This window comes from Pholis gunnellus (assembly GCF_910591455.1).
Source record: "Pholis gunnellus genome assembly, chromosome: 17".
NCBI classification, from domain to species: domain Eukaryota; kingdom Metazoa; phylum Chordata; class Actinopteri; order Perciformes; family Pholidae; genus Pholis; species Pholis gunnellus.
This window is the reverse complement of record NC_136544.1, coordinates 14,148,622-14,176,001: the sequence shown is the minus strand read 5'-3', so window position 1 is coordinate 14,176,001 and position 27,380 is coordinate 14,148,622. Positions and strand designations below refer to the sequence as shown.

General features: G+C 42.1%; 1 protein-coding gene across 1 annotated transcript in view; it reads right to left on the bottom strand.

Moving 5' to 3' along the window:
* Positions 1–20,885, bottom strand: part of pitpnc1a (phosphatidylinositol transfer protein cytoplasmic 1a) — a gene marked incomplete at both ends in the record, with an annotated part of 34,215 nt that extends 13,330 nt beyond the window's left edge. Inside the window, one exon of the mRNA XM_079177109.1 lies at positions 20,838–20,885. Coding sequence (XP_079033235.1) covers positions 20,838–20,885 — 48 coding nt within the window. The remainder of the gene's footprint in view (positions 1–20,837) is intronic.
* Positions 20,886–27,380: the final 6,495 nt, after the last annotated feature.

Below are 27,380 nucleotides of genomic sequence, written 5' to 3'. Positions count from 1 at the left end.
CCTTGTGGCACATTAGTCAACAACCACATCTTCCTCATTGCTGAATGACCCACTTGGCCCAAAGACAATGTCCCTTTTGGTCGCTTTGATAGGCTGGTTCGTCACACTGCAACTATTTTCCATACATTTGGAAAACGACAAGCATTAGAGCGAGAGAGTGCTCCAGGACGGAGATTTCCGACAACTTGTAGGCCTATTTCCGGGGCCGGGGGAAATAGATACGGCCTTGATGGTGACTTATGCCACTCTGCTGGAATGCCTAGGGGTCATGTAGGACTCAACTGCCACACACACACACACACACACACACACACACACACACACACACAAACAGAGCAAACCAATGATAGCTGTGTTAAGCTCGTGGAAAAAAAAAAAAAAGGGACAAGGACTGCCTGGGATGTTGACTTGTGACTCCATATCCAGCCACAAAAAGCAAGGAATGGAGAGAAGCGACATTTGATAGTGTAGTGGAAAACAGCAAAGCCAATGTGTACCCGTAAACAAGCTCAGGGTGCAACTTATTTTATCACAATGCCAAATTTTTCCATCTGCCGACCATGAGAGAAAAAGCAAAGGGCTGAGACGGAGTATTCCTAGCTGGAATGTTGATGGCCGTACGTTTCTGACTGAACAGCTGTTGGAGTCTGGCATCATTTTTCCGCTGCAATGACAGTCGCAGGCAGGAGGATCCTGTGTTCAGTCACACAAACACATGACACGCATACAAAGCACAGTGGCAGTGAATGATTTGTGCACGCAAAACAACAATAAGGAAGAAGAAGAGAGGCTTCATCTCGACAACTTCAAGCTGCTCTAATCAATATTACGATCACTAAATGGATCCAATGATCGTATGTATGTAAAAGGGGTTTGAACCCACAGAGAATGTGCATGAGGAGATGGACAAGGGCCAAAAATCATACACATGCAAAATACATGTTGTGTAAACAGCATCGACAGACAAGAATAGCTGTCACAAGGTGAAACTAAACACCAGGGATATACTAAGGACATAACCTGAAACTGCTGTATACCGCATAGAGCAGTTTCATAGAAAACAGCTCCTCATCCAAAACACTTGAGACCCATCTTTGTCCCTTTGTTTGCAAAAGTGAGCTAGTTATTCAAAAGGCATAGTAATCGCCGTAATGAGTAGACATTATTTTGTAATTAACCGCAGCATTACGCTGTCATTTGTCGCATATTTCATCTGTATTTGTGATTCATTATGATGATCGAGAGCGAGGAGGTCCGTGACTTTCAGACAGCTAAGAGAAGAAGAAGAAGAAGGAGGATGAGGTCGTCGTACAAATCAATCGTTACATTTCCAGAGATTCCCGTTTTGGGCAAAAACAAAGATGAGAAGTAGTGTGAACAGCACACATGAATCTCCCTGCGAGACGAAAAAGCATTAAAGGCAGAGTAACCACTCGAGGGGACCTCTGAATGCCACTCGGATCACACTGATGGCCAGCAACAGCGCATTAACATTAAGCACCATCTTTCATGTTTCCCATGGCTCATTCAGGGCTCAGACATATTGTGTAAACACGCCAGCTGTGTTGATGTTCTTCCTACCTTCCATTGTATTGAGCCCCTTGTGTGCCGTCTACCTGATGGCTGCTGCTGATGAGTGAGAGGCTGCTTTCATTGTTGTCTTTGGAAATCTTGCTCTAATGACTAGGAGGGAGAAGCGGCCCTTGCTCAGGTTAGAGTGGCCATGAATAATCTTTTTTTTTTATCTCTTTCTATTCATCCCTAAAGAAAGTAGAGCCATTGGGGCTGACGGCAAGGAGAAAAAATGCTTCATTGGAGGCTCGGGTGCTGTTCTTTGCTCTTCCACCGGTCATTAGATTTATATACACAGTCAATTTTCTTTATTTCCTTCTTTCTTGCTTCTCTTTTTTATCCTCACCCTTCCTCTATGTCCCTGCCTAATTTCAACCTTTCCTTTTGTAAACATCTCTTTTCACTCTCTGCCACCAAACTGTACCTCATTATGTTGCATCTGTTAGAGCCACGTACAGTTCAGTCACTTTCAGCGCTCAGTCCTCAGTATAATTAACTCTGGTTATTATTTTATTTGTCAGAGGGAGACTGGCTGGATGAGCTGACCCAAGAAACATATCATCCTGATGTTGGCCCCACTTCTTCCTTCCTTTCAATCTCTTTGTGAAACTCCTCTGTTTTCATTTCTGTCAAATATGAAGCTACAGCCAGCAGTCACCGTAGCTCAGCACAACGAATGGAAACAGGGGTTGGTTATATTTCATATGTTTAATCTTATACAAAAACTGGAGTAAAAATTACAATTCACTATTACTGCCATAAGCCCAGAAATAGTCTCAGACATAACCCACCGTTAAATACGGAATTGTCCTTTTTACACCGTAGTTTATGTATGGATTTTACAAAAACAATGTTAAGCGTGTGTTAGGTGCTGGTAGACAGATGTAGTCTTCATTTGGACTAGAGCTGCAACAATTAATCAATTAGTTGTCAACTATTAAAATTAATCGCCAGCTATTTTGATAATAGATTAATACATTCTCTGATTCCAGCTCCTTGATTCTAAATATTTTCTTGTTTCTTTACCCCTTCATGACAGTAAACTGAATATCTTTTAACGAGACATTTGAGGACGTCATCTTGGGCTTTTGGAAACACTGATCAACAGTTTCCACCATTTTCTGAAATTTTAATCAACAGATTAATCAACAATGAAACTAATCGTTAGTTGCCGCCCTTCTTTGGACAGAGCAAGGCTAGCTGTTACCCTGTTTCCTGTCTTTGTGCTCAGGGCTGTAGCCTCATCTTCAAAGGGCAAATGTGAGAATGGTCCAAACCGGAGACGGCCACAAACACACTTCCTTCACTGCATACAAGTATAAAACAAACATGAACATATCAAAGCGCCCCGCTGTGCTTTTACTCTCAAATAGCAAATTTCTGAAATGTCAAACTTTTACTTTAACAAGCAGATGAATGTAACAATATCACATGACAATATCAGTTCAATGTAATGGCAGCAAAGTCCTGGTTACATTTAAATGTAGTCCCCAACACATAGGAAGTAATGAAACACATTATCCATCTTTGGAAATTTTCCCCAGTGAACTTAAAAGAACAATAACAAAAAAACTACAGTGCATTAAAGAAACATGCTGGTTACAACTAAAAATGCAACCGAGTCACCGTGGTTTAATAGGCATGTATGAAAAGTAAAATAATATTTAAAGACGAAAGCACTGAACCAATTCTGTGATCAAACTGTGTCGCATACTGCCTCTCTGTTTTAACACAACAGCAGGTGGTGGGGAGCTGTTATTGTGCTGCAGCCAAGGAGTGTGTTAGTGTGAGTGTAAGATAAGACTCCTGACAGAATGCACACACACGAGCGCGCGCGCACACACACACACACACACACACAAACGCACACAAAAAAACCCCCACACACACACATACACCCACACTTCTGCATATAAGACAATACTGGGCACAATGCATATATGTAATTAAAATTCAACCAGAGACAGAGTAATTACTGCTTTAAGCGCTGTGCTCCTGTTCAGACAAATGGCTTCTGCAGTTTGATGTCCCCTTTAGGGTTGTGTGTAGGGGGGCAACGGATCATAAAACTCACGGTTCGGCTTGTATCATGGTTTTCAGTCACGGATCGAAAAAGTTCTAAATGTAATCCTTTTACTTTGTTATCGTCATCTATCGTGGATTAAAAACACACCAAAATATATTGTGTTTTTATTGCAAAAAAATATTGGAATTAGCTGTTTTATTTATATATCTAAACTATATATATAAACTAGTGTTAAGAAGTTAAACATGTACTAATTATTTCTCGAATATCAATTTTATATTGCAGTGAAAACATCTCCTTCAAACAACTGTGTATATTCAAGTTTCTCTCCAAAAACTACAAGATTACATTTGAACGTTATAATTTTAATGAACAGAGCTGAGCGCCTCCTAATGTAACTGAATGGTACATCCGTACGTCGGCTGTTAGCGCTGGTGCTGCCAACGTTAGCTCTGCTCCTGTCAACTTCAACACGGATTTATTGTTCACAACATAACTTTATCAGGGATCAGCAACTAGAAAGCATTATGCACTAATACAAATGTGGACTTCCCAAAAAGGCACCGTGTACAAGACAGTACATTGTGTATCACATCCGGGAGAATCATGTTGCTCGCATGTGTGTGTGTGTGTGTGTGACCGTGCACCTGTGTCTGTCCACGACTAATCTCGCATTCTGCTGCAGCAAACTGCATAAGATTGTGGGTGTCCAATTATGACCGGATGTTCAACGACCTCTCGTGGTTGTGTTGACTTACACTGTTTCAAAACACCTTTTTTCGTATTTCTATGGGAAAAATCAGTTTGCCCACTTTTATTGTTTGGCTATCAGCTAACGGAACGACACACACAGCTGACTGCATCATCAGCGACCTGCAGCCAGAGACAGTTATTCCGATGCCTTTTTACTGAGCATCAACCTCACGTTTACTCTGGTATTGTGATCAAAAATAGACTTGAATAGACGGCTGTGAGCATACGCAGAGCCGGTGCAGACATCTGAATAGACTAAAATGAAAGTCTATCTAATGCGTAAAACCAGCGAGTGAAAAACAAGTCTGATACACTTGGATAATCTAGACGGTTATTTATTAAATAATAAATAAAGTTTAGTGAAAGTGAATACTTCCTTTGTCTTTATTAAATCGGGTGTGATGTGAAACAAAGAAGAGTTTTCATTCATTTTAGGCCATATCACCAAGCCCTACGGTATCTTTTAACAGCTTTATTTATGAAGTTGTATTCCCTCTGTTGCTTCGCAGATAAACGTTTGTGAAAGCCATCCTTGTGGTATTATCTCATCTGCCCATATGGTGGATGAATTATTCTGGTATCTGCTGTGAGAAGAGGGGTCTTTATATGTATATCTGTGCACCATATTTGTTTGCGTTGGCAAAGGTTGATCCTAATTTATCAAACCACATGAGAACACCCATATTTCAATACTTGGAACAATGTAGCAGACTATGAATTAAAAAAATAGAACATCCACCTTCCTGCCAACAACAACCAGTCTCCTCTGTGTCAGGAGAGGAAGGTTGCTTCCCCATAACGGACCAAGACTAATACAATCACATCTTTTAATTATCTGAACCATCATGAATATACTCAATTTGAAAACAGACAACAGAGATACAAAGGAAAGCCCGCTGAGCATGTTAAGGTACAGAACTTATGTTTCAGCTTGGTCGAAGTACTCCCGTGGCGCTGCTAATGCTAAACACACACATAACACACTGCTAATGTCACCAGCTGAACTTAATCAAAGCAATCAGTCAGTCAGAGAAAGAGGCACACACACACACACACACATGCGCTTGTACTAACGAGGACACAACTCCCACCCACGACTACAAATCTAACCTGAATACTTTACTGAACACACACACACACACACACACACACACACACACACACTGCTGTTTCAGCAGAAACCAGGGCATGCTGTTGAGAGCGAGTGCATATGACTGACTGTATTTGCTCCATTCACGCTGATTCAGCAGAATGTGAAGGTGAGCATTGACTCCCTGTAAAGGTTTGATGAATCCACAAGCCATAGCACTGCGGGTCACATAGGCAGTATAAGAGGATGCCAAAGACAGCAGCAGGCTCAGCCGTGTGTGTGTGTGTGTGTAGCCAAAACACGAGTGTATGTCGTGACACACGTTGTCGTTTCCTAATTTCATTGCCTTACTCAAGAACTCAGTCAGTCAGAGCAGCACGCAAGAGCAATAGAGCGTGACAGGTCTGAGAGCAAGATGACTGAGTGTCAGGACGAGGAAGTTCAGATTCTACCAGAGTACACCTTTTGCATTTTGAGGAGAGTCAAGTGAATTCATCATGCAGAACTTCTTCTGTAGTCATGTATAACAAAGATGGAGTAGACCACATACCGCCCTATACAGCAGTTATATTTTGTGCTTCTTTAAGGAGGGCGTATAAAATATAAACGTCTGTTGTAGCGTCATAAAATCACCCATTAGATGACCTACAAGCATTTCCCAACATAACATATCCTGTAAAACTACCACATGGTTGACGCACAGCAACAATATCAGAATTCTGTACAGATATTGGTTTGAGATTTTCTGCCTACGCCTCACTACAATAGAGGGGGATTGAATTGAATTTGTATCACTGGGTGAAATGCACTTTCACTTTAGTTGTGGCAACAAAGAACATGTAGTGTCCGACTGCTGTAATGAATGGACTGAAGTGGAAACGGCAACAGCCCTGATCCGCACAGCGAGGTCTTCTTAAAGCCACTTGCCAGGAGCAAAAGACTGCATCACATAAACCATGTCAAAGACGTGTGGAGAAGCATCATTTATTAATACTGATCGCTGCATCCATCTCCACCCGTCTTCTCATCCTGCATCTCTGCAGTGTCTGAGGTCACTGAACCAAACATTACGTAACGTCGAGATCACTCACTCCGGATCACACCACTACGCTTCATCTTTACTCCCCGCCTGGCAGCACACTGGGTAGCCTACCGAAGAGATGTGCTCATATGCATACATGTAACCAGGAGGGAGGGAGAGAGAGAGAGAGAAAAAGGGTGAGGAGAGGATTGGATTGAGGTAGATTGGCAGAGAGAGGTGAAGATGGCGACAAGGAAAAAGAGAGCAGTGCTTCAGAGCGCAAGGTGTTCAAGAGACTGACAGACTGTTGGCGGTATTACATGACAGGACTTGACTGAGGGCAGCTGTTTCCCTCTTGCCCTGCCCACTACTCCTGTTCCTCATCCCTTTTATATGATGCATGTCACTTTCTCCTTCAAGCTTGCCAAACATCTTTTTGCTTCGCAGTACTAACTCTTTCCTCCCCTCCCTGTCTTTCCCCTCTTGTCTCCATGCAGGGTGGAGAGCATCATTACGTCAGCCATTCTTCTGATACGAGTGGATGAAAGCATTTCACCCCTTTTACCAGAACGCAACTCCTTAGTTCAAGCCCTACGATATTACCTTTGACAATATTTCAGAACCAACATCACATTAGGCCTCGACTGGGCTGGCAGTGACAGCAGTATCCAACCGTGTAGCTTTTAAGGACTCGATGCAATTCAAACGCCTGCATAAAAACAAAATGAAGTATTATCAGATCATAATGCGTGTATTTACATGCAATTTACATTTATATGCATTCATATACGTCGGATGTCATCTAATAGAAGAATTTGAACCAACACTTGGTTCTCAGATTAATCCTAATAACTTTGGTGATCCTCTGACTTTTATTCTGGGGCGACTTATGTGGTTAAATATCTATGCATCGATTGCCATAATTGATCCGAAATTATGACATCCACACCATCCTCAGCTGTACTTTGGTTTCACACTAATTAGCATGCAAGCACGCTAAGCTAAGCTGGTGAACATGGTAAACATTATACCTGCTAAACATCAGCATGTTAGCATGCTCCTTGTAAACGTTTTAGCATTCTGATAATAGCATTTAGCTCAACGCACCGCTGTGCCTAACTATAGTCTCAAAGAGCCACCAGCATGCCTCAAGACTTGTGATCCTTAGATGTGCATGTTCAATCAAAAACCAGCAGGAGATCAAGTGCCTTTTCTGGCATCGGGTGTTTGATGTTTGACTGCTGACACACTGTGATGCTGGTTCACTTGACATACTACAATCATAAAGTGCAGGGAGTGTTACTGGTGAGATGGAGCCTGAAAGATGGGCTCAATCTTTGCGTGAGAAAAGGGTGAGATTCTCTTACCCCAGAGACTCTGAAGAGCCTATGGTGACACAACGTGAGCTAATAAGAGAGAACAGTCAGAGAAAGAGCAGCGATAAAGAATAGTGAGTCACAATTCAACCAATTTTGGTTCACGGCCAATTGGTGCTGTTGGATTAAGTTAATTTCTTCATACAAGTCTGTTTATTGATGTCCTTGGCTTCGTTTTAGTACGATGGACCACACATACACACACTGTCAACACAAAACAAACAGTGTTCTCCATTGTTCTGAGACACAGCTAAAAGATAGTCACATGTACCAAGGCCAATCTTTTTTTTAATGTTTTTGCCATTTTTCTAGCTTAAACAGCAGAATTAATGAGCAAAAAAAACAAAACGACTATGAGACAAAACTGAACCAATCAGATTAGACTATGTGAGTTTTAGTACACACACTATGTTCAGGTGACTGCAACAACACATCAAACATTAAACTGAGATCAAATGTAAATTAGAGATTTCACTATGCCACCCCAGGATGTGTTTAATCTCACTCCCTGCAGAGCTTAATTCACAGTCAGTAAAAAGCAGGAGCAGGGAGAGATCAATCAAACCCCCCGTGGAGAACAAAGAATAAGCCGCGGTGGATGCTGAGGTGTGACACACGTTAGTAGCAGCGCAGATTTTAGTGTCATTTGTGTCACAAACATAACATGCATACGTGGGCACACACCCAAACTCTGAAACACTGTTTCAACTCACTCTGGAGCTGTTTGATGTGCAGCTGACTGCAACTCAAGAGTAATTTACTCTACCTGCATTATCTTTTCTCAATACCTCTTGAGCCTTGAGCAAGAAGCAGGTGATTTTACTCCCAGGCCTCGCTCAGTTGGTTGATAAACAACTCTCCCTTCAAGTTAGATAAGCCTTTTGTCCTCTCTGTTCCACTCCGTGTTTTGGTACAACTTGAATTTCAAGTTGCTTGGGGAAAACCATCTAATTTATTATGTATAGAGAGAGAGAGAGAGAGAGAGAGAGAGAGAGAGAGAGAGAGAGAGAGAGCACAGTGTATCTCTTGAAAGCACTTTTGAGACGGAAAGAGAGAAGAAAAAGTGAGCGCGAAAAGTAGAGCAAGGGAGAAGGAATGAGAGAGAAAAGGATTGACCATGAGCGTTCTCTTGGTTTGGTCTTGGATACAATACTATTAGTGAGTGGATAAAATACATTAACAAGTGGCAAGATATATACATGTATTTGGTGGAGAAACTTAGCGTGTAACGATATACCAGCCAGACATTACGAGCATACAAGCCACTAGATGCATTCATCTACATTATCTCTGGTCATGTACAGAACGTCAAACACCATGACATATAGACTCTGATTTGTACGCTTATTTAGTTTTAAAATGGGCGCTACAAACACAAACATTTTTTAACAGCTTGGAGCCATAGACTGCCGTGACCGCGTTAACTTGGTACTCTCAGTATGACGTGTGTCCGTGGTGGCTCGTTGCGACGGCAGCTGTTGAAAACACGACCAGAGCAGGTGTCCTGATAAATGCCTAAAATCAATTTTAATTATAAACTCATCTGTGTTTATTTGCTGCGCCAACCATTTACATTAGTTGCTACGAGCTTTACGTACATTATTGATGACATCGGCAGTAAGAGGGTCTTTAAGGGCAGGGAGGCTTAGGACTGAGCACAGGGCAGTCTTGTGTGAGTGCTGTGGGGAAAACAGAAGCTGGTTGTAGAGCCAATATATTTGCAAATGTTAGGTTTTTCTGATCTTGGGGAAAACAGGGTGAGGGATAAGCTGAGAAAGTGTCGCATGAAAGAAACTGTGAGGTGTGGAAAAATCTGAATTGGAATAAGCAGTGTTATTTTTTATCAACTCAGTCAAATAGTGTTGTTTAGGAGGCTTGGTTCAAGGCAGCAGAAGCAGTGGATACTCCTTTTTGAAGAAACACAATAAAATAATATGACAAAACATACTCACTTTATTATTGCAGTTCACTCTGCTTAGAAAAAGGAAGGTACTGTAGTGTTATAACAATCAAGGATTTCTGGTTGCGCAACAACACTGTTTTTGGTATGCGTACACTTTATTCAAATTTTGTATGACTAAGCTAATTAGCTTATGTATGTACTCACATTTGTATACAACCAGATAGGGATGCAGTTTGAATTGACAGGAACAGGACAATCTTATGACTTGCAACCAAGTAAGACGGCAGTGCTGTAATTTCCCACAGGTACAGTACATTCAGTACGGAGCAGATAATAAGTAGAGGGTAGTAAATGTACCGGTTATCTCTGATTGGGTCTTTGTCGAGCCAGCTACAGCAAGAAAAAAAACCTGGCTCTGTGCTTTGTGGTAAGTTTGCTCCAGTGGTTCGAATAAGGGGCTTTCATTTCATGCAAAAACTTTCCTAATTTTGTGACTGTGCCCCTACAGTTCAGAAAGTTGACAAATGGCAATGAAGGCAAATCAGTGCATCTTTACACATACGGCATTTTATTCAGTTTTAGCTATTGTGGCGGCTAACATATCAACATACAGTATATGTGTGCTTTCTGATATACCCTGTCCAGTGGCCTCTATGCACAAGCAGTAAAGCCACACCCCAACAAACAAACGTTTCACAAGGTTGAGTCCACTAAAGTGAAGTGGGGAGGAGAAGAGAAGAGTTTACAGTACGTATTACTAAAACTCAGGGTGTGTATCCCTGAACTCTAAATATCACCCGACCCCTTCATCCCTCTACCCCTATCTCTACCCTATATCCCTTCATCCCTCTATCTCTACCCTACATCCCTCAATCCCTCTATCCCTACCCTTCATCCCTCTCCCTTGACCTTTTCCGCTTCCTCCATCATGCAATAAACCTCTCAAAACTCATATTGTTATTGGCGTGGTCCTTGTTAGTGAAATGTGTTTTAATACAAAGCAATTGCGTGTGAATGCATTTGCAGTACACACGTAACTTCACCTTATAAGCACAGACCGATGTTTGTGTTTGTTTAGAGCGATACGTGAACATTGAGGCAAATATCATTTTGCAATGAGCAAAAATAACAAAAACTAGAGTTACCGACTTGCGCTTATATGCCTCCACCAAGCAGTCATGGATGGTGGAGGCATCTGTGTGAAAATGTCATAACTAGCATATCGATTCTTCAGTTGTGGCAAAAAAAAAAAGGTGTTTCGTGATGTCGGTGTGACCTTTCACTACCAAATTCTTATAAATTCAAACTTTGTGCCAAATTTGAAGAAAATTGCACAAGGTGTTCCTGAGATATCATGTTGAGGTCACAGTGACATTGACCACCAAAATTGAATCAGTTCATCCTCGAGTCCAGGTGGACTTTTGTGCCAAAATTTGTAAGAATTCCTTCCGGGCGTTCCTGAGATATAGCGTTCACGAGAATGGGGAGCCACGGCTGCAAGTCACAACACCGCAATTACAAAGCAGTTTGGAGAACAGAGAATAGCTCCAGATCCCTCGGGTCTGCTAGCAGAGAGAAAAGGATCCATGCTGCTGGCCACCTGCACCAATCACACTAGTAGCTGAGTCAGAGAAACCAGGCAGGAACAAATACAAAAGAAAAGATATCTTGACAGAAAGTGTTGGAGAATGGCGTAATCATGTCCCACAAGATGAGAGGGTTATTATTCCGTTTGAGTGGGTGGTTTGAAAAAAAAAAAAGTGTCATGTAAAAGCTTCAATACCTCAAAAAACTCTTTGTTTGTGTGCTTGCCTTCATGAAATAAGTCAAAGAAAGTCTTGATTACGCTTGGAAGAAAAAAAAACAAGCTCAGGTCATCTTGATGGAAATGTTGTCCTTGTGTGAATGTTTCTAACAGATATTTGACACTCAAGTGAGATTTCTAAATAATGTATAAACATTTTACAAAAATGATCCTTTTCAAAGACAGCTAAATTAACTCCAGAACGAAATGGAGGAACACGACCTGCTGAGCTCATCGCTACATCAACATCGCACTCACCCCGTCTTCAAAACGTTGGATAACGTGCTAATTGTTGCAGCAGAGCACAGGTTCAGTATCAGAACTAAATTAAAACGGCAATGAGAAGTCATCTGTCCGAGGCAAAAAAAAAAAAGCAGAAACTAATAAAAATGACCTCTGCTGCAATCTTCCTTGATGAATTTGAGAGGCGAGCACCCATTTTAAGTCCATGAAGACCAGGAGGAAAGTTTGAGTTCAGGCTGAGTTACAGCAAGTCAACTGAGCTTGATTGTAGAAAATGGTTTGTTCATATTTCAATTGTAATCATTTAATTTTGTTGAATAGAATTGTTCATTTGTTGCTTGGTTAGTCATAATCTCAGGTATCATTTTTTGGACCCAAATGCAGATGAAAGTTGAGGAGGCAGCAGGTAGATTACACAATGTTTAATGAGAAAGGTATCTTACAACTAGAAGTAAAAGAAACAGGCAGGTAACAGGAGATCATGTGACTGTGACAAATAGTTAACTGATAAAAGCACTATTTACATGTCGAGGGAAAGAAGGCCAATTCGCTTTTAAATGCTTTAGAAACAGGTGGTCTTCACAATCTTCATTTGTGTATGTATTTTGCCAGCCAAATCAATCGAGTACAGTATATATGATGTACATGCATCACGCACCTACTGGTTCCATCGTCATGTTGAAGTGCTGAACTCTCTATCGACGTAGTCACTGAGCCAGTTACGAAAGCTGTTCACCAGATTATTAGAGTTTTCAAAACACAGTAAAAAGCATTAAAAGGTGTGTGAAAATGTAACTAAAATAACTTAATGTGAGGAGACAATTATTAATTGTATTAATTGTGTGCCCTTTAGTAAAACTCTCTTCTTCTGTGTCTCAGGGAAAACAGTTGGCTGTGTGGGTCAACACACACACACACACACACACACGCCAACCTTTATACGCATGTGCTCACTTACTGCACACAAAAGGCCACTTCATCATCAAAGAGATTTTTAATCAGTTGTGAGCTGCTGATGTTCCTATAGTAACCAGGGACACTTGTACCTGCTATAGCATGCACACTGTGTATCTGCGCACACATGAATACACCCACATACGGTAGAAGGGTGTGGACCTGCATTAGCATGGATGTGTTTCATGGTAAAAAAACAGGGCTGTTTGATTGTGAAGCAGCCCTTTGGCTCTAAGAGCCACTCGTGAGAAGGTTAATAGCGCGTGCAGGTACAGTTTTACATTTCACGTTACTGTAATTGTGTTTCGGTAATGACCGGGTTGGGAGATGATTGGGTGCCAGTGGAGTTGGAGTGAACTTCTCCTTTAAAGGCTGAACCCTTTCAAAGAATCAGGTGCCATTCGGACACATTCATGTGCGTTACTTGTACGGATCGGGGTTATAACGTATGCGTCAGCAAGGGGAGCACTCTCATGTTCAGCAAACTGTCACTCAGAGAAAACAAAGAACCCAGGAAATCAATTTCACCCCGGTGACAGCGTAACGTCTGTGAAACAAACGTGATGGAATATGGATTCATCAACATAAAAGGACTCGACAATGGCAGGATGGGTAATGATTAAGTGCCTTGAAGAGTTGTTTATTTTCCTATCCTTTGTTAGAAGGGCACTTGTTGTAGTGCTACGCTCAAGTGCACTCCCAATCGTCTGACCCTCTGTGAGCCTTTGCAATTCACGGTTTTCAATAAGGTGCTTCTTTGCGTAGGTTGTCAAGCAATGTTTACGTCCATGTAAGCAGACGCAGAATTTCTGTTTGAAAAGTTGGCAGATTTGTTTCCCATTTTAACACAAGATTGAAGGCTGAAGATGAGACTTTCTTGTTTAGATGGATGTTCTGTAGCAACCGCTTTGGGGGAATCAGTGCCATTTAAAAAACAAAAAACAGCAAAGGACTGATGCACGTCACTCCCCATTATCATACAATGATTCTGATCACATAAACAATCCACCGCCAATGCGTCCTGATACATTGTGATCACATTATAGTGTGGCGTGCCCAGCTGGTGCCCTTCTCACACAGCATCTCTCCTACCACCTGCCCCATAACTCTACCGACACATTCACAATGTGTCAGCACAGCTTCTATTCCCAGTCGCCATTGTTTCTCCTTGTTTAGACAGAATGTTGACAGTAAGTAAGGTTGAGGAGGAGAGGAGGAGGAGAGCTGGGGTACAAGGGAGAAATGGAGAGACAGGCGATTGAGAGCTTCCTGTTGTGATAAGGTGAATGATGACAGCTTCCCATTAAACTGGAGGAAGTGCAGCCTGTACACACAAAAAATCATATATTTTTCACACCAGTGTAGTCACCAAACCTGAACTTGCGAATCGGACGATAAATGAGATACAAGTGCATTAACAAAAATATGCGCATATATTTAGTATATATATTAATGCTGGGCAACGATTACAATTTTTAATCGCCATTGTCAAATACGAAGGCCGTAATCCAAGATGGCAACAGCGAAATCACACTCGAGGCTTCAAAGCGGCAGTCCACAAACCGATGGGTGAAGTCACGATGACTACGTCCACTTCTTATACACAGTCTATGAGTGTAACGAGTTGACACTGTGTGTGTGTGTGTGTGTGTGTGTGTGTGTTTGGCTGTTATTCTTCCCAGCTCACCTCTGTCTTTTTGTCTGTCCTTCATCGACTCTGTGCCTGAAATGAATGAACGCACTAGGTCTACTGTGATCCAGCCAATATCAAAGGCTCCCCCCACACCGGTCCACTAGCCAGCCTGGTTCTCACAACCTCCAGTCACTTGACCAACTGTTCTTGCACATTAACTGCTCTTAATTTAGTCCTTAGCGCTCTGCTATAAATAGAAATCTGCTGGCCCTACATGTTTACCAGATCAATAATGTTGCTACGTAGCCATTGCAGACGGGCCATTTTTGCCAGTTTGTCTGTTTTAGTATGTAACCCTGCCACGCCTTCTTAGTAATCTGAAAATAAATATAAATAACAAGATACACACTAGAAGTGTCTCTTGATTCGGGGGACCTACAAGGAGGCCGGGTCTGGGAAGCCTTCTGTGCAATACTTCGTCCTACGTGGCCCCTTGCAGGCAAGTAAAAACAAGCAGCTGGCAAAACTTTGCATCACGGAGGTTGTGCATGTCCGTCTACACACCCTCCCCAGCCCAACAGCAGAGCAGGCAGTGACATGGACCTCAATTTAAGGGGAAGTGGGCATTACAAATTTGGAGAAAACAGAGAAAAATGCAAAAAAACATGACAGGAGAATGTCACACAAGAGTTCCAAAGCCAGACTCCAACCACAAGGGTCGGAACTACATGCTATGCTTTTTAGACCACTGGATCACCACATCACCATCTTCAGGTGATATATCTGATGTCTTTGGGACCATTTTTGGAACCATCCAACTAACAGACAAAAAGGTCTTTTACTTGCTGGTGGTCAAGAAAAAAACAGAGTGCTACAGTTTTTCACTAGACGGCATTACACACTCATACAATCCATTTACAGGCCAAATGAAGCTTGCCAAGTTATTGCCCTTTAAAGCCGCAGCGTTTACTCTTTCGTATTACAACCTTGGAATCTGTAGAGTAAATAATGTGTGGTTAAAATGTGAAGAGAAAGAAGCGACTAAAGATACAATCAAAGCAGAGATCAAGACATAGAAGTATATACTTGACTCTCTCTCTCTGTTGTATATCATCTCTGTGCAGATTTGCCACTGCGTCACTAATCCAGTGCACCAAAATCTGAATCCCCCCCCCCCCCAGTCCCCAAACTCATAACAAACACACGCAGAATGACGAAGCACACTAACATGATTATGTAGGAGGCTGGATACGAAACATATCGCATTAATCGTCTGCCCATTGTTCGCCAAAAGATGAGCCAAGCCGACCACAATGTAATGCACTGATAAACGTAAAGCCAATGTTGCTGGATCCCAAAATAAAGTATTGCACAGACAACAGCAACAGTCTGACTCAGAAAGAGAAGAGCTCAGCTGGAGAAGAGCAGAAAATTAGCTGTAATAGCGAAGCCATAATCTCGAGACAAGGCTTGTGAGCGCAACCTCGAAAATACCACCAGGGTTTCAATTATCCCCCCAGCGGGTTCTCATTCAGCGCTGTCCTGTGAGCCGGCAGGCTGGCAGCTGGATAGAAGTCAGGCAAATGGAAGCAATTTAAGAAACGGTATGCGGATAAATAACCCAACTGACTGATCACCGTCAGTTACAACCTGAGGTAGAACATAACAAAGCAATATAGAATCGACTGTTGAAGACGTACGTGAACTGCAGGCACTGAGTGCAGACCACTGCACGGTCCAACAGAGGACGCAACGAAAACAACGTAACATTGGAAAAACATAAAAGCAAACTACAGCAGGATTCAGCAAAGACGGGGCAGAGGACCACTCCATTGTATTCTTGTCGTGCATTATCTTTCATTGATTTCATGTTTAAATCCACACATGCCACTTTAAAAAAGATGAAAATGTACTCCACACCAGTACAGCATATCAGCTGAGCAGATGTTGGAGCATACAGTGAAAGCAGTGAATGAACTATGATGGGTCTGGACTGATGCCTCTGTTGATAGTAGTAGTAGTTTAAACACTAGCACTGATTTAAAGTGTAATTAAGCTCCATTTTAATGACTTAGGGGGCTAATTTACTGCCTTTATTAAGCAATGATGGCGAGCAGACACTTCCCCTGTCTTTTATCAGAGCATTCTCCAAAGCTCATTACTCAGGATCTGATCAAGGAAGCGGCGAGAGTAATTCAACTGCTGCTCAGGTGCAGAACAGACACTCTCAGTTCTTTAGCCAGCGAATGGGTAATTAATTGCAGAAGTAACGGCACGGTGATTTATGAGGCAGAGAAAACTCTGCTCAGTGTAGTCTGAAAAATGAATGTGAGAAGGAATCGTTCGTAGCTGTATGTGAGATTTGCCTGTATGTCCATTCATCAGATATACCGGGTTTAATTTCCTCAACAATATGAATTGTTCGTATATATCGCCACACCAGTGAATAGCTGATTCCTATTAACTTTAATTTAAATTATAGTGTTCATACTTATATTTTAAAAAGGATTTTTGAAAAGGAAGCAATGTTAAAGTTGTTGGCATATCTAACTTATTTCTTTTTAAGTTGTTGTTCTTTCACTACGTTGCAGTGTGCACAAAAAATGGCTTATTCTGCAACTGTTTTATGCTGATAAAATGTGTGATTAATATATTGTATAAGGTTTTTTGTGGGGGGTAAGCGTACCGTATAGTAATTAAAGTCTTAAGTATATACATATTGACATTAAAATGTTTTTTTAATATATATTCTAAGTAGTCCTGGCAGTATAATAAGCACTATAAACCTATTAAAAGGCCCAGTCATGCAGAAAAATAAATAAATAAAGTCCAGATGCTCAATAACAATTCCAGAGGCCAAAACAAAATCGTTCTGAATTAGACAGACTCTCTGACAACTGGCAGATCGTCTTGGTGAGCATCTTTCTCTCCATCTGGTGTGAGAGAGCCAGGTCTAAGTAACAGGCTTCTCGCTAGTCCGAGCACAGAGTCTCCACTCTGGGGACGTAAAGATCTTGGGTGTGAGCCTGGCGTCTCAGTGTGCGGCGACACAAACAAACATATGGGAACCCCCCCCCCCCCCCCCCCCCCCCCCAGAGACTGAACTCACACTGACTGGCTGATGTCACCTCAATCGAAACAAGTTTCTGTCTCCTAAGCACGTTCCACGGCTTAGTGCCATCAGCGCAAAATAATTCAGAGATCATTTAGAGAGAAAGCCTTGCACATCTGTTCAGTCATTGTTGATTGAAGTCCCTGTTTAATTACATTTCTGCGGGACTAACACATATTTCATCCTTTTTATTTTTTACTTCTTAAGTTGTCGGTTCCAGACTAATAAAGACATCCAACACAACTTTTCTTTCTGTGGCGACAACATGACTCCACGATCAGGAAGAATGTCAGCGTGTGGGTTTGTGTATACGTTACTCTGGCCTCTCTCGTCCTATTAAAAGCGATTGTGACAATCAAATCCCCCAAATAAACTGTCATATGTTTAACAAATAGTATTCATAGTTAGTATGAATGTAACATTATAGAGTTATAAGTCTCACTAACTTATGCACAAAATGAACAGAAACAAATACTCCGATCCTTACATATTGTTGGCATTAAAGAAGAGAGTACTGCAGCTATTTTTTAGTTACATGTTTTTGTAATAGTCAACTGAGCTGCATTACAACCATGAAGAGATCATCATGACGGCGTCTCCAATTTAGTTTTCCCAGCAGTGCAATAATGTAATCACCTCCTGAAGACGTGTAGATTGTCGGTAATGAAATTCTTGATCTGTGTGTGCAACAAACCTGTCCAGACTCGTATTTATCTATTCCCGGTTGCATGAAACCTCTCAGGCGAAGATTGCCTCATTTTCATCTCAGGATGCCTTAGAAAAGATGAGTTATATAGATATAGTCACCATCATGATTTCTTAGGATGTTGAAAGAGAAGCCATTTGATCTCCAAGTGTTTAGCCTGAGTTACTTGAGTAATCCTTTAAGCTTTGCTAGAACAGCCTTAGTAGCCACTTTCCAAAGACAATTTGAAGAGACCCATATCAGTCTCTTAAAAGTCAACACAATGGCTGAATTTGTGGTGATTTTTCCAGACAGGGAAAACCAACTGAACAGCTGTTATAGTTACTGTCAACAATGTAACATTCGTGTTTGGACTAGCAACTTTGTTGGAAGCTATAGCCAAACTTCCACTCTACACAACACCTCTGGGTTCTGTTATTCACTCGCATGACTTCTCGTACCATTGTTATGCCGATGACACCCGGCTGGTGTTGTCAGAATCCGGGTGTGAGCTCTGGACGACCAACTGTCGTTCTCAGCAAACATCTCATCGGTTACACGCTCCTGCAGATTCCTGCTCTGCAACATCAGGAGGATTCACCTCTTCAAGAAGTACTACCCTGAGCCTTCCACTTAGCACTTAAAGGATGATGATGTGAGTGAAGCTTACCCATGGCAACTGAAGCGCACATAGACTGCTGCACGTGCTGTATTGTGACAGTAACCATGAAAGCCTTTGTCGAAAACCAAACAGCAAGTACTCAACCTGAGCTTCGGGAAATATTTTGCAAAAATGACAAACTTGCGTTTGAAACTTGAGGTAGTTTATTCAACTGGGCACTAAAGAGGAGCCCGTTTCCCTCGTGCTGCAATGGCATTCAAGGAGATTCTGATTCGTGACTCGTATGATGTGTCAGCAATGCATACAATATAACCAGGACACCAAGGCACTAAATGGATTACTCATTACTCATCATAAATCCGGTATACTGACTCTGTGAGATGAAGATGTGTTTTTATCATGCATCCAATTTTCATAGAAGCCCATGGCAGAAATTTGCATGTCAAGATGACATCACAACTGGTAATGACTATGATTTATGTGTCTTTGTATGTGTGGGCGCGTGCTTGCATGTTGCAACAATGAATAGATTACAAATGTTCATTTGTCAAGTCCATGACGGATCAATAGATTAAGTTGAACCCCATAATTATCACAGCAGATGTGAAAGCCTTTAGCTGGCCACAGAGGACACCGGTGTCTTCCATCACCATTGGGGCGAAGCAAAAGAAGAAGAGCCAGTCGGCCTTAGGACGCGTTGTGATAAAGCGGCATCCTGGTAATTATAAACATGAAACTCACAGAAACGAAGTGGGACAAACAGAGATCAGGGGCAGGATCGATAGACTTCAGGAGAGGCTGTTCAAGACTGTGATTAAAAAAAAAAAAAGGTACAGATTTCATCCTCACCCAATCTAAGAACACAACAATGAGCTTGGCTTGGCTGCAGTGAATGATTGTATCTCCACACACAGCAGAGCTGACTAAGACACATTTAACGGTGGCGCAGTAGTGACTCTTTGAACCACACTTAATCACCCTTTAGGTGGGAACATGTCACATCATAAACTGGGTTAAATGGTGTGTAAAACCTCACAGTCGCAGTTAATCTCAATAAAACACTTGCTGGAATATCTGCTGTTTATGTTCAGGCGGGAAACATTTAAAAAGTAGAGACAGGGGCGGGACAAAGCAGAAACCTAAGAAGTACAGTCACAACTCAGTTGAGCACTGAACATTTGAAAAATACTGTATTTTGCGTCGTAAAATGTCAAAACACAGCAGCAATCCTTGATCGTGGTGCCGTTTCTGTGTCACTGTAACCTGAGGGCAACTTCAGCCAGCAGATGCTTCTCTCCCTCATCCGTTCTTCACCCCTACCCGTCTCCAAGCAGAAACACTGTGTGTGAAAGTGTCTCTACAGATGAAAGGCGACCAGAAATGTGCATTCAAAACTGCATTTCAGTCATTTAGCCCTGAGACTGTAGAACGCATGCATCAATTCCTGCATTAAAAAAATGTGCATGCACTCAAAAATAAGGAGTACAACGACACAAATGTTACTATAAGACCATGTAGCCGATAAAAACACAATGTTGTTTGGAGGAGAGGAGACAGAATAATAGCTGTGAACACAGTAGTAGAAAGCAATTCGCGTCCACACACATTACTTATAACCACTTACAAAGCATGCAATCAAAATCCAGACACTCTAAGGAAAACAGATGCACGATTTGTCCATTACTACCAATAATAACACGCTTCCCTCTGCTGCTGCTAGCTGTGTACACAGTCCCTCTTAAACTGCATGACTTCCCTTGAACACAGAAGAGCTTTTTAGGCTAAACGAGAGACAACAGCAGCTCCACCCGGTGGTTTCTCTCTCTCTGACCGCACCTCGGTTCCAGGGGCTCAGTGCGTCCTTTGGTGCAAAATGACAAACGCATCACTGACAACTTTGCAAGATTACGGTTTGATAGTAAACACAACGTGCAGACCTGCGATCCTGCGGCTGTTAGCCACGCATTTGTGATGGTAGAGCAGCCAATCAGCAGACAAGAGAGGGATGCAAAACACGAGGACACCCAAGAAAACTTCACCTACCTCCTCCACGGTGAGAGGCATGCAGATGCGGTACTCCTTCATCAACATAGTCCTTTGTACGATGGTGACGGCTATACGCAGAGGAAGGTGTAGTAGGTTGTCGGGCTTCGGTCTGGAGTGCGATCCTGCAAGTCTGTTATTTCATTGAAATCATCTGTCCAGCGAGAGGAGCCGACGGAGTTCCACAAATTCACTAAATCCTTCCTCACTCGTGTATCAGCCGCACAAACGCGCTATGCCTACGTGAGTCTCTACACACCAGGTCCGAAGTACATGGGGGTCTTTTAATGGTTAATTCTACCCTGTAGTCGCCAGTTTGTAGAAACTAATCCAACAGCATCAATTTGTTTTTTTTCGGGGTAACGTCTGCAGTGTGGAAAGTGTACCGAAATCACACCAAACTCCCAAAAAACAAGTCGCTTTAAACTACCGCAGCTCGAAGCAGCTACTTGTAACCGGGCGAGGATTGATCCTGTCGTCGTCGCAAACACTCTTCATTTAACCGTATGCACGTTAGTAAAACGAGCTCCTCGCGGTCACCAGTGTGTCTCCTGCTCCTTCGACAGAGCTCCGCTCAGAGATGCGCAGCAGCAGCAGCAGACGCGTGGAGACGCTGCGTCAAGTGAGCGCGAGAGAGAGAGAGAGAGAGAGAGAGAGAGAGAGAGAGAGAGAGAGAGAGAGAGAGAGAGCAATGTGCAGGAAACACGAGGATGTCACTGTAAAAGGTTCTTATATACTATGAAACCTTTGAGCTATTGTATAACAGATGCAAGTAATGTTAAAATAGTCTTATTGCTCATTTGGTTGTTTTTCTTTAGCAGCTGTTCAATATTGGCGTTTTGCGTCAAACATTCAGTCAGATCTTATTGTCATGTAGGATCGGAAGTCCTTCGTGTTTTTGTAGCTCGTTTAACTTTCCCTCCACAGGCTCAGAGCTTTAGGATTTCAAGCATCTTTACATTTTTCAATTTCAGTTTAACAAAAAAAAGGATGAAAACTTTTACACCAGATAAGTGAACCGATGTTTAACCCTTCGTGTGGTATATTGCATTTGTATCTCACAAAACCTTGGTCTAGGTAAGCTGATGACATGTGGTAACAGTGTGCAGCACTAACTATGTTTCATTGTTATATTTGATAGTTTGTTTGTTTCTTTTCTGCATTGTCAATTAAACAATTAAACAGAACCCCTTTATTTGACTTAAGAGAACCATATGGTTCATATATATATAGGTTAAGATGATAAACATATCACATGAATATAATATAGGATCGGATAATAGGATTATACATAACATGTCTATACAGGCTCATCATGTCTTGGTTCTGACCCGGGACTTATAGTTTTAGAGCTGACCTTGGTTCTGAACTGGAGCTGACCATGGTTCTGAATTTAGACAAGATTAAAAATGTGCTGTTTGAGTAAAAGTTTCCCACATAACCTTAGCCAGCTGTGTGATGATTTAAATCAAAACGTTTCCTGTCATGTCTCTAAATATAATTTAATGCCGCTTTCAAATAAGTCAACCTTTAAAACTGGTTTATACATTGTAACCAATGGCTTTATTTATGTTAAATAAAATATTTGATCATTCTTTCTAGATCCTGTAAAAGTAATTAAGAATAACTTTGGGGATGGTTGTGAAAACTTTCCCTGACTGTTGAGCCATTCATATTCATTATTCAGATTATTAATCATTCAGCCATTAATAAAGGGTCGTGAGTTTCTCATAAAGGAACAACAGAAGTTAGAACGGTCGTTGTAAAAAAGAAATAATATGATGACTGATGGAGGACGATGTTGAAACGTTAATCTATACTAAATTCACAAGAAAAAAAATGCAGCAACGGTAATACACAAATCACATAATATGTTATTCAACTTTTATATTGTATTTTAACTTTTATACTTCTGCAAACTCATAAACAGAGCAGAGCACTATAACACGCAGTGCTCTTTTCTAAGGGCAGATGTCGCCAGAGACCGTACCGTTTAGTCAGAATTGTAGCGAAGACAAGCACTTGGATGACATACATTTAAATTAAAATTTTCGGAACACATTATAATAACCATCATTAATACATAGTAAATTGACTTAACTTAAGGTAATAGTTATTTTACTGGTAAGAAACTAATTATTATTAATGCTATAATACATTTGTATTCAATAGCAAATGTCGTTACTTGATATACTGCAGGGAGGGTCCACAGCATCTGTATGTTTTAGTATGTTTGGGACCTTTTCCCCCTAAGATTATAAACAACACGTCATATGGAGTTTGGCTAGTTTCTACGGTTGGTTCTTTTTTTCACGTCATGGCAACTAAATTAAGAATTAGTCAAACGGTCTCTCATTAGCTTTGCATAAATCAAGCAGCGGTGGACTGTCAGTGTTGTGTGAAATCAACTTTCCCCCTCTTTGCTGCACAGGAAGGAAACAGAAGTGCTTACGTCTGAACTCAAGAGGGTGCAATGTACTCGCATGTGTATCTGAAATACATTTCCCACACTGTCAATGTCACAGAACAGGACAGTGCAGAGGCACCAGCACAGACATAGTGAATCAGATTTGATTGTGTTCGTGCACAGAGCATAAACATCTGAGCGTGCATACAGCCACACATATGAAGGCCATGATGTGTGATCTAAACAGCACCATTATCAAAAGCATGCACACACACACCCACACACACACACACACACACACACACACACACACACACACACACACACACACACACACACACACACACACACACACACACACACACACACACACACACACACACACACATACACCACTGTCAAACTTTCTGGGATCAAGTTCAAATTGGACTGAGCGGCTGAAAACAAACTGGTGATGTAATAACAAATAATATAAACATTTTCATACGTGCATATATATTTTAACTTTAGCACATACTGTTGTTTTGGTTAAACCAGAGTGTGTGAATTAAAGAGTGAATTTAATCCGGTATGGTCACAAAACCATGCACTCACTTTATGCATGCAGTGCACACACTCACACCATCACACACAGATTTCATTTAACGGCCGAACAACTGCCTCAGATTGGCGATCGATGCACTCTGTTAAAGTTACAATCTGAAATCTCGTCAACGTACTGTTCTCCAGCTGAATTCATTATATGCCCACACACAAGGCAAACTCTAACACACACACACACAAAACAGAGGCCTTTTTTTTTTTGGTCCAAATGCCAAAAGACATGCCAAGCTTTTTGTGGTGCCATAATGACACCTGCTACAGTTAGGCAGACACACACACACACACACACACACACACACACACACACACACACACACACACACTCACACACACACACAACAAACTCTGTTTATTCCAGCCGGTATCACAGTGTAGGCGGAGAGGACGGAACTGTTGCTAAGAGACCTGGCTTCCTCGCCTCTTGCCGCTCAACATCATTAGTTGGCCTTTACTGTCACTTTCCTAACCTCTCAGCCCCGTCAGTCCACTGTTACTGTGGATGAAGGGAGCTTGTTTCTGCGCTTGCCCAATAGCGGGGGGTTTGGGCTGGTGCCAAAACTAATAAGGGCTTTATTGGAGCCATCGCTCTGGGAAAGACAACGCTGGTGCTAGATGGGCGTCACGGTCCGGCTTAATTATTGCATTACATCCAGGTGGATGTAGGGGGAGGGGGGGGGGGGGGGGGGGGGGGGGGGGGGGGGGGAGGTGCGGGTTCTTTCACGCCTCATTTGTGTTAATGGAATGTCTCGTACGGCATGATTGAACTCGTGAAATGTTCAACATGGAGCTACTGCTTTTCAAAATTGGGCTATGCAGTGTGCACATCAAGGATTTTGGCTCCGCTATATAGCTCAAAACTCTGACTTCTGATCCTCCTATTGCTTGGTAGAAAAGCCGTCCGTGGGCTGTTCTGCTTCTCATCTTATTCTGCTTCTCGCTGGGAAACACACAAAAAAATCTGGACAAGCTGTGCTCGTACACATTGTAGTGTCATTTGAGTTAAGTTATCTAATGTTGGTGTTTGTGATCCATCTGAAGTCAGCAGGAGAATTCAGCCATCAGCAGCGTTTGCGTCCGTGTCATGCGTGAACAAGGCGTTAAGCACTATCAATGCCTGAACTGGACCTCTGCAGATCCGTGAATGGAAGCCAGTTCATAAATGAGAGGCGATGAAGTGGCTGGAGGGTGTGTGAGGTGAATATATGTGATATGTATACACACACACACACACACACACACACACACACACACACACACACACACACACACACACACACACACACACACACACACACACACACACACACACACACACACATACATCCCACACTGTATATACTCACAAACGTCAGTACACTTGTTTCAATATAGGTGTGCTGACATGCGAGGTGGCAATTGAGAGTTGAGTGGTGACATTAACGGTGAGAGCAATTTTGAAGACAGAACACCTTATGAGGGATTTTACGAGGTAACGGTTAGATGAACTGCTCTGTGTCTCCACTGCTTGGCTGGAACAAAGCAGCACTTTCTGCACATCTTCTCTGCTCCCTTTGGCTTGATGTGAAAAAAAGGGACTAAAGAGACTTTGATTGCTACTTTGAAGTGCATACTGTAGTGGAGGTTACTCAAATATTCTAAGTACGAGTTGGGGCGCCAGGCAGGAGAATAATCAAAATCACACCCGTCACTTTAAAAATGTGGATAGAAGCAAGTTTAAGAAATACACTGGTTTTCCTTCCCTTCTTCTCTGCTACACCACATTATAATAAATATAGAAATCAAGGGATGTCTAACCAAAAGTATAACAAGCATCTTCCTGTGAGGAAAGCAGCAGGATAGCTGTTTCTCCCCCCCCCCCCCTCCCCAAGTTGAAATGTTTTCTTAAGGGCACCTGTGTTGATTTAAATACAGAATGATTGCTGTGGGAAGGAGCCGTGGAGCACTTGTTCACAATCAGAAACAAGACAACAGAAGACAACAAGCGTCCACGGGCAACGCAGCATCGTCGCCCTCGTCTGCGGCTGATGTACAAACTGAAGAGGAGATTTTACCAGCACGTCGCTCTCAAAAGCTCATCGTCTTTTGCCACGTGTGCTCTCGCCCCTCTCGTATCAATCATGCAGATGCAACCTTTTAGAACTGAGGATTGACGCGTTGTTTTCAAGACTGTTTCCATGGATACACTGAAATCCAATCCGCTTCTCGGCGTTTCCTGCTGGTCTGAAACCCAAACATGTAGGGGTGCTTTAAAAAAAATAATTTACCAATGAGCCAGGCACCCATAATGTGCCTTTTTTTTTGTCCAGGTAATTTCAAACTTCCCTTCATCCAATCTTGTGGGTCAGACAGCCATCGAGGTGTAACGCTCATTTCATTTAGAGCCCAAGATTGTCTCTTGCATAATGTATAATGAAATCTGAACTTATTGCCAGTGCAGAGATATTGCTGTGGGAGATGTGGCATCTTTTTTTTTTTTCCTCTCTCAGCTTGCATTTCTCCTCTAAGATTAAACGACAACTGCTCAATATCCCGGCTATTAGGGCGCGATGTCGGAGGGGCGGAGAGTGCTTTGAGACGTGTGCGTATAGATGTGCATATCAGTCTGTCTCATATGTGCACATATATGTGCTTGTGCGCATGACCAGAATGTGCAACGTGTTTTTTGCTTTTGTCACAGTGGATGCGGTGCATTTCAGGGGGCTGCTGATTGTCCGCCGGCTCACAGCCGAGCTACTGCCTCCATGTCACTATGGAGACACTGGTTGCTATACGTCAGCCAATCAGTGCGGAGCAGGAGAAGTTAAAAAGTGAGTCTGTTTAAAGACTGTCTCCGTTGTTTGGCGCACGCTCAGGGAAGTTAATCTGTCATCTCCGCGAGTGTCAGTTTTATGTCTTTTCCTCTCCATTGATGGGTTTCCATCCACGTTATCCTCTTGAAATATGATGCTGTATTCAACACAATGCTCTCATTATTGTGTAAAAGTTTTTCACCGCCACTTGAACCGGGGAAGTTGTTTTGTCGATGAAGACATCTTTTAGAAGAAGCGCAGAATGAGACATTCTGTGGAATGAACAATGACTGACTTGTTTGTTCAGTTAGAAGTTAAAATTCACCTGATGGTTGGATGGAAAACGTATCTTGTCTCTATTTCATGCCTTGTGTCCAGTGAGCTCAGATCACATTACGACCATGTGAACAAACTGCCATAATGAATATGAAGGAGGTGGTTTCATTTTGCATTGTGACTTACCAAACCCACTGTAGATAGCAATGTTGCAGACTCCCCACATCTCAGCAGGCAACTAGGTCAATTGTTTTCATATTGAAACACATGCATGGCCAAAAATTCAATAATAAAGTGACTATTAAGAGGATTATGGTTGCCTTTTGAGGGATAGCGACAGTACAGAACAATGGCAGAGCAGCAGGAAGAAGCTGAAAGAAAAGCTGAAGAAAAGAGGACGTACTGGATGAAAAGGGGGGAAGAGTGGAAAATAGTTCAAACAAGTGAGGATGTGAGAGAGAAAGAGAT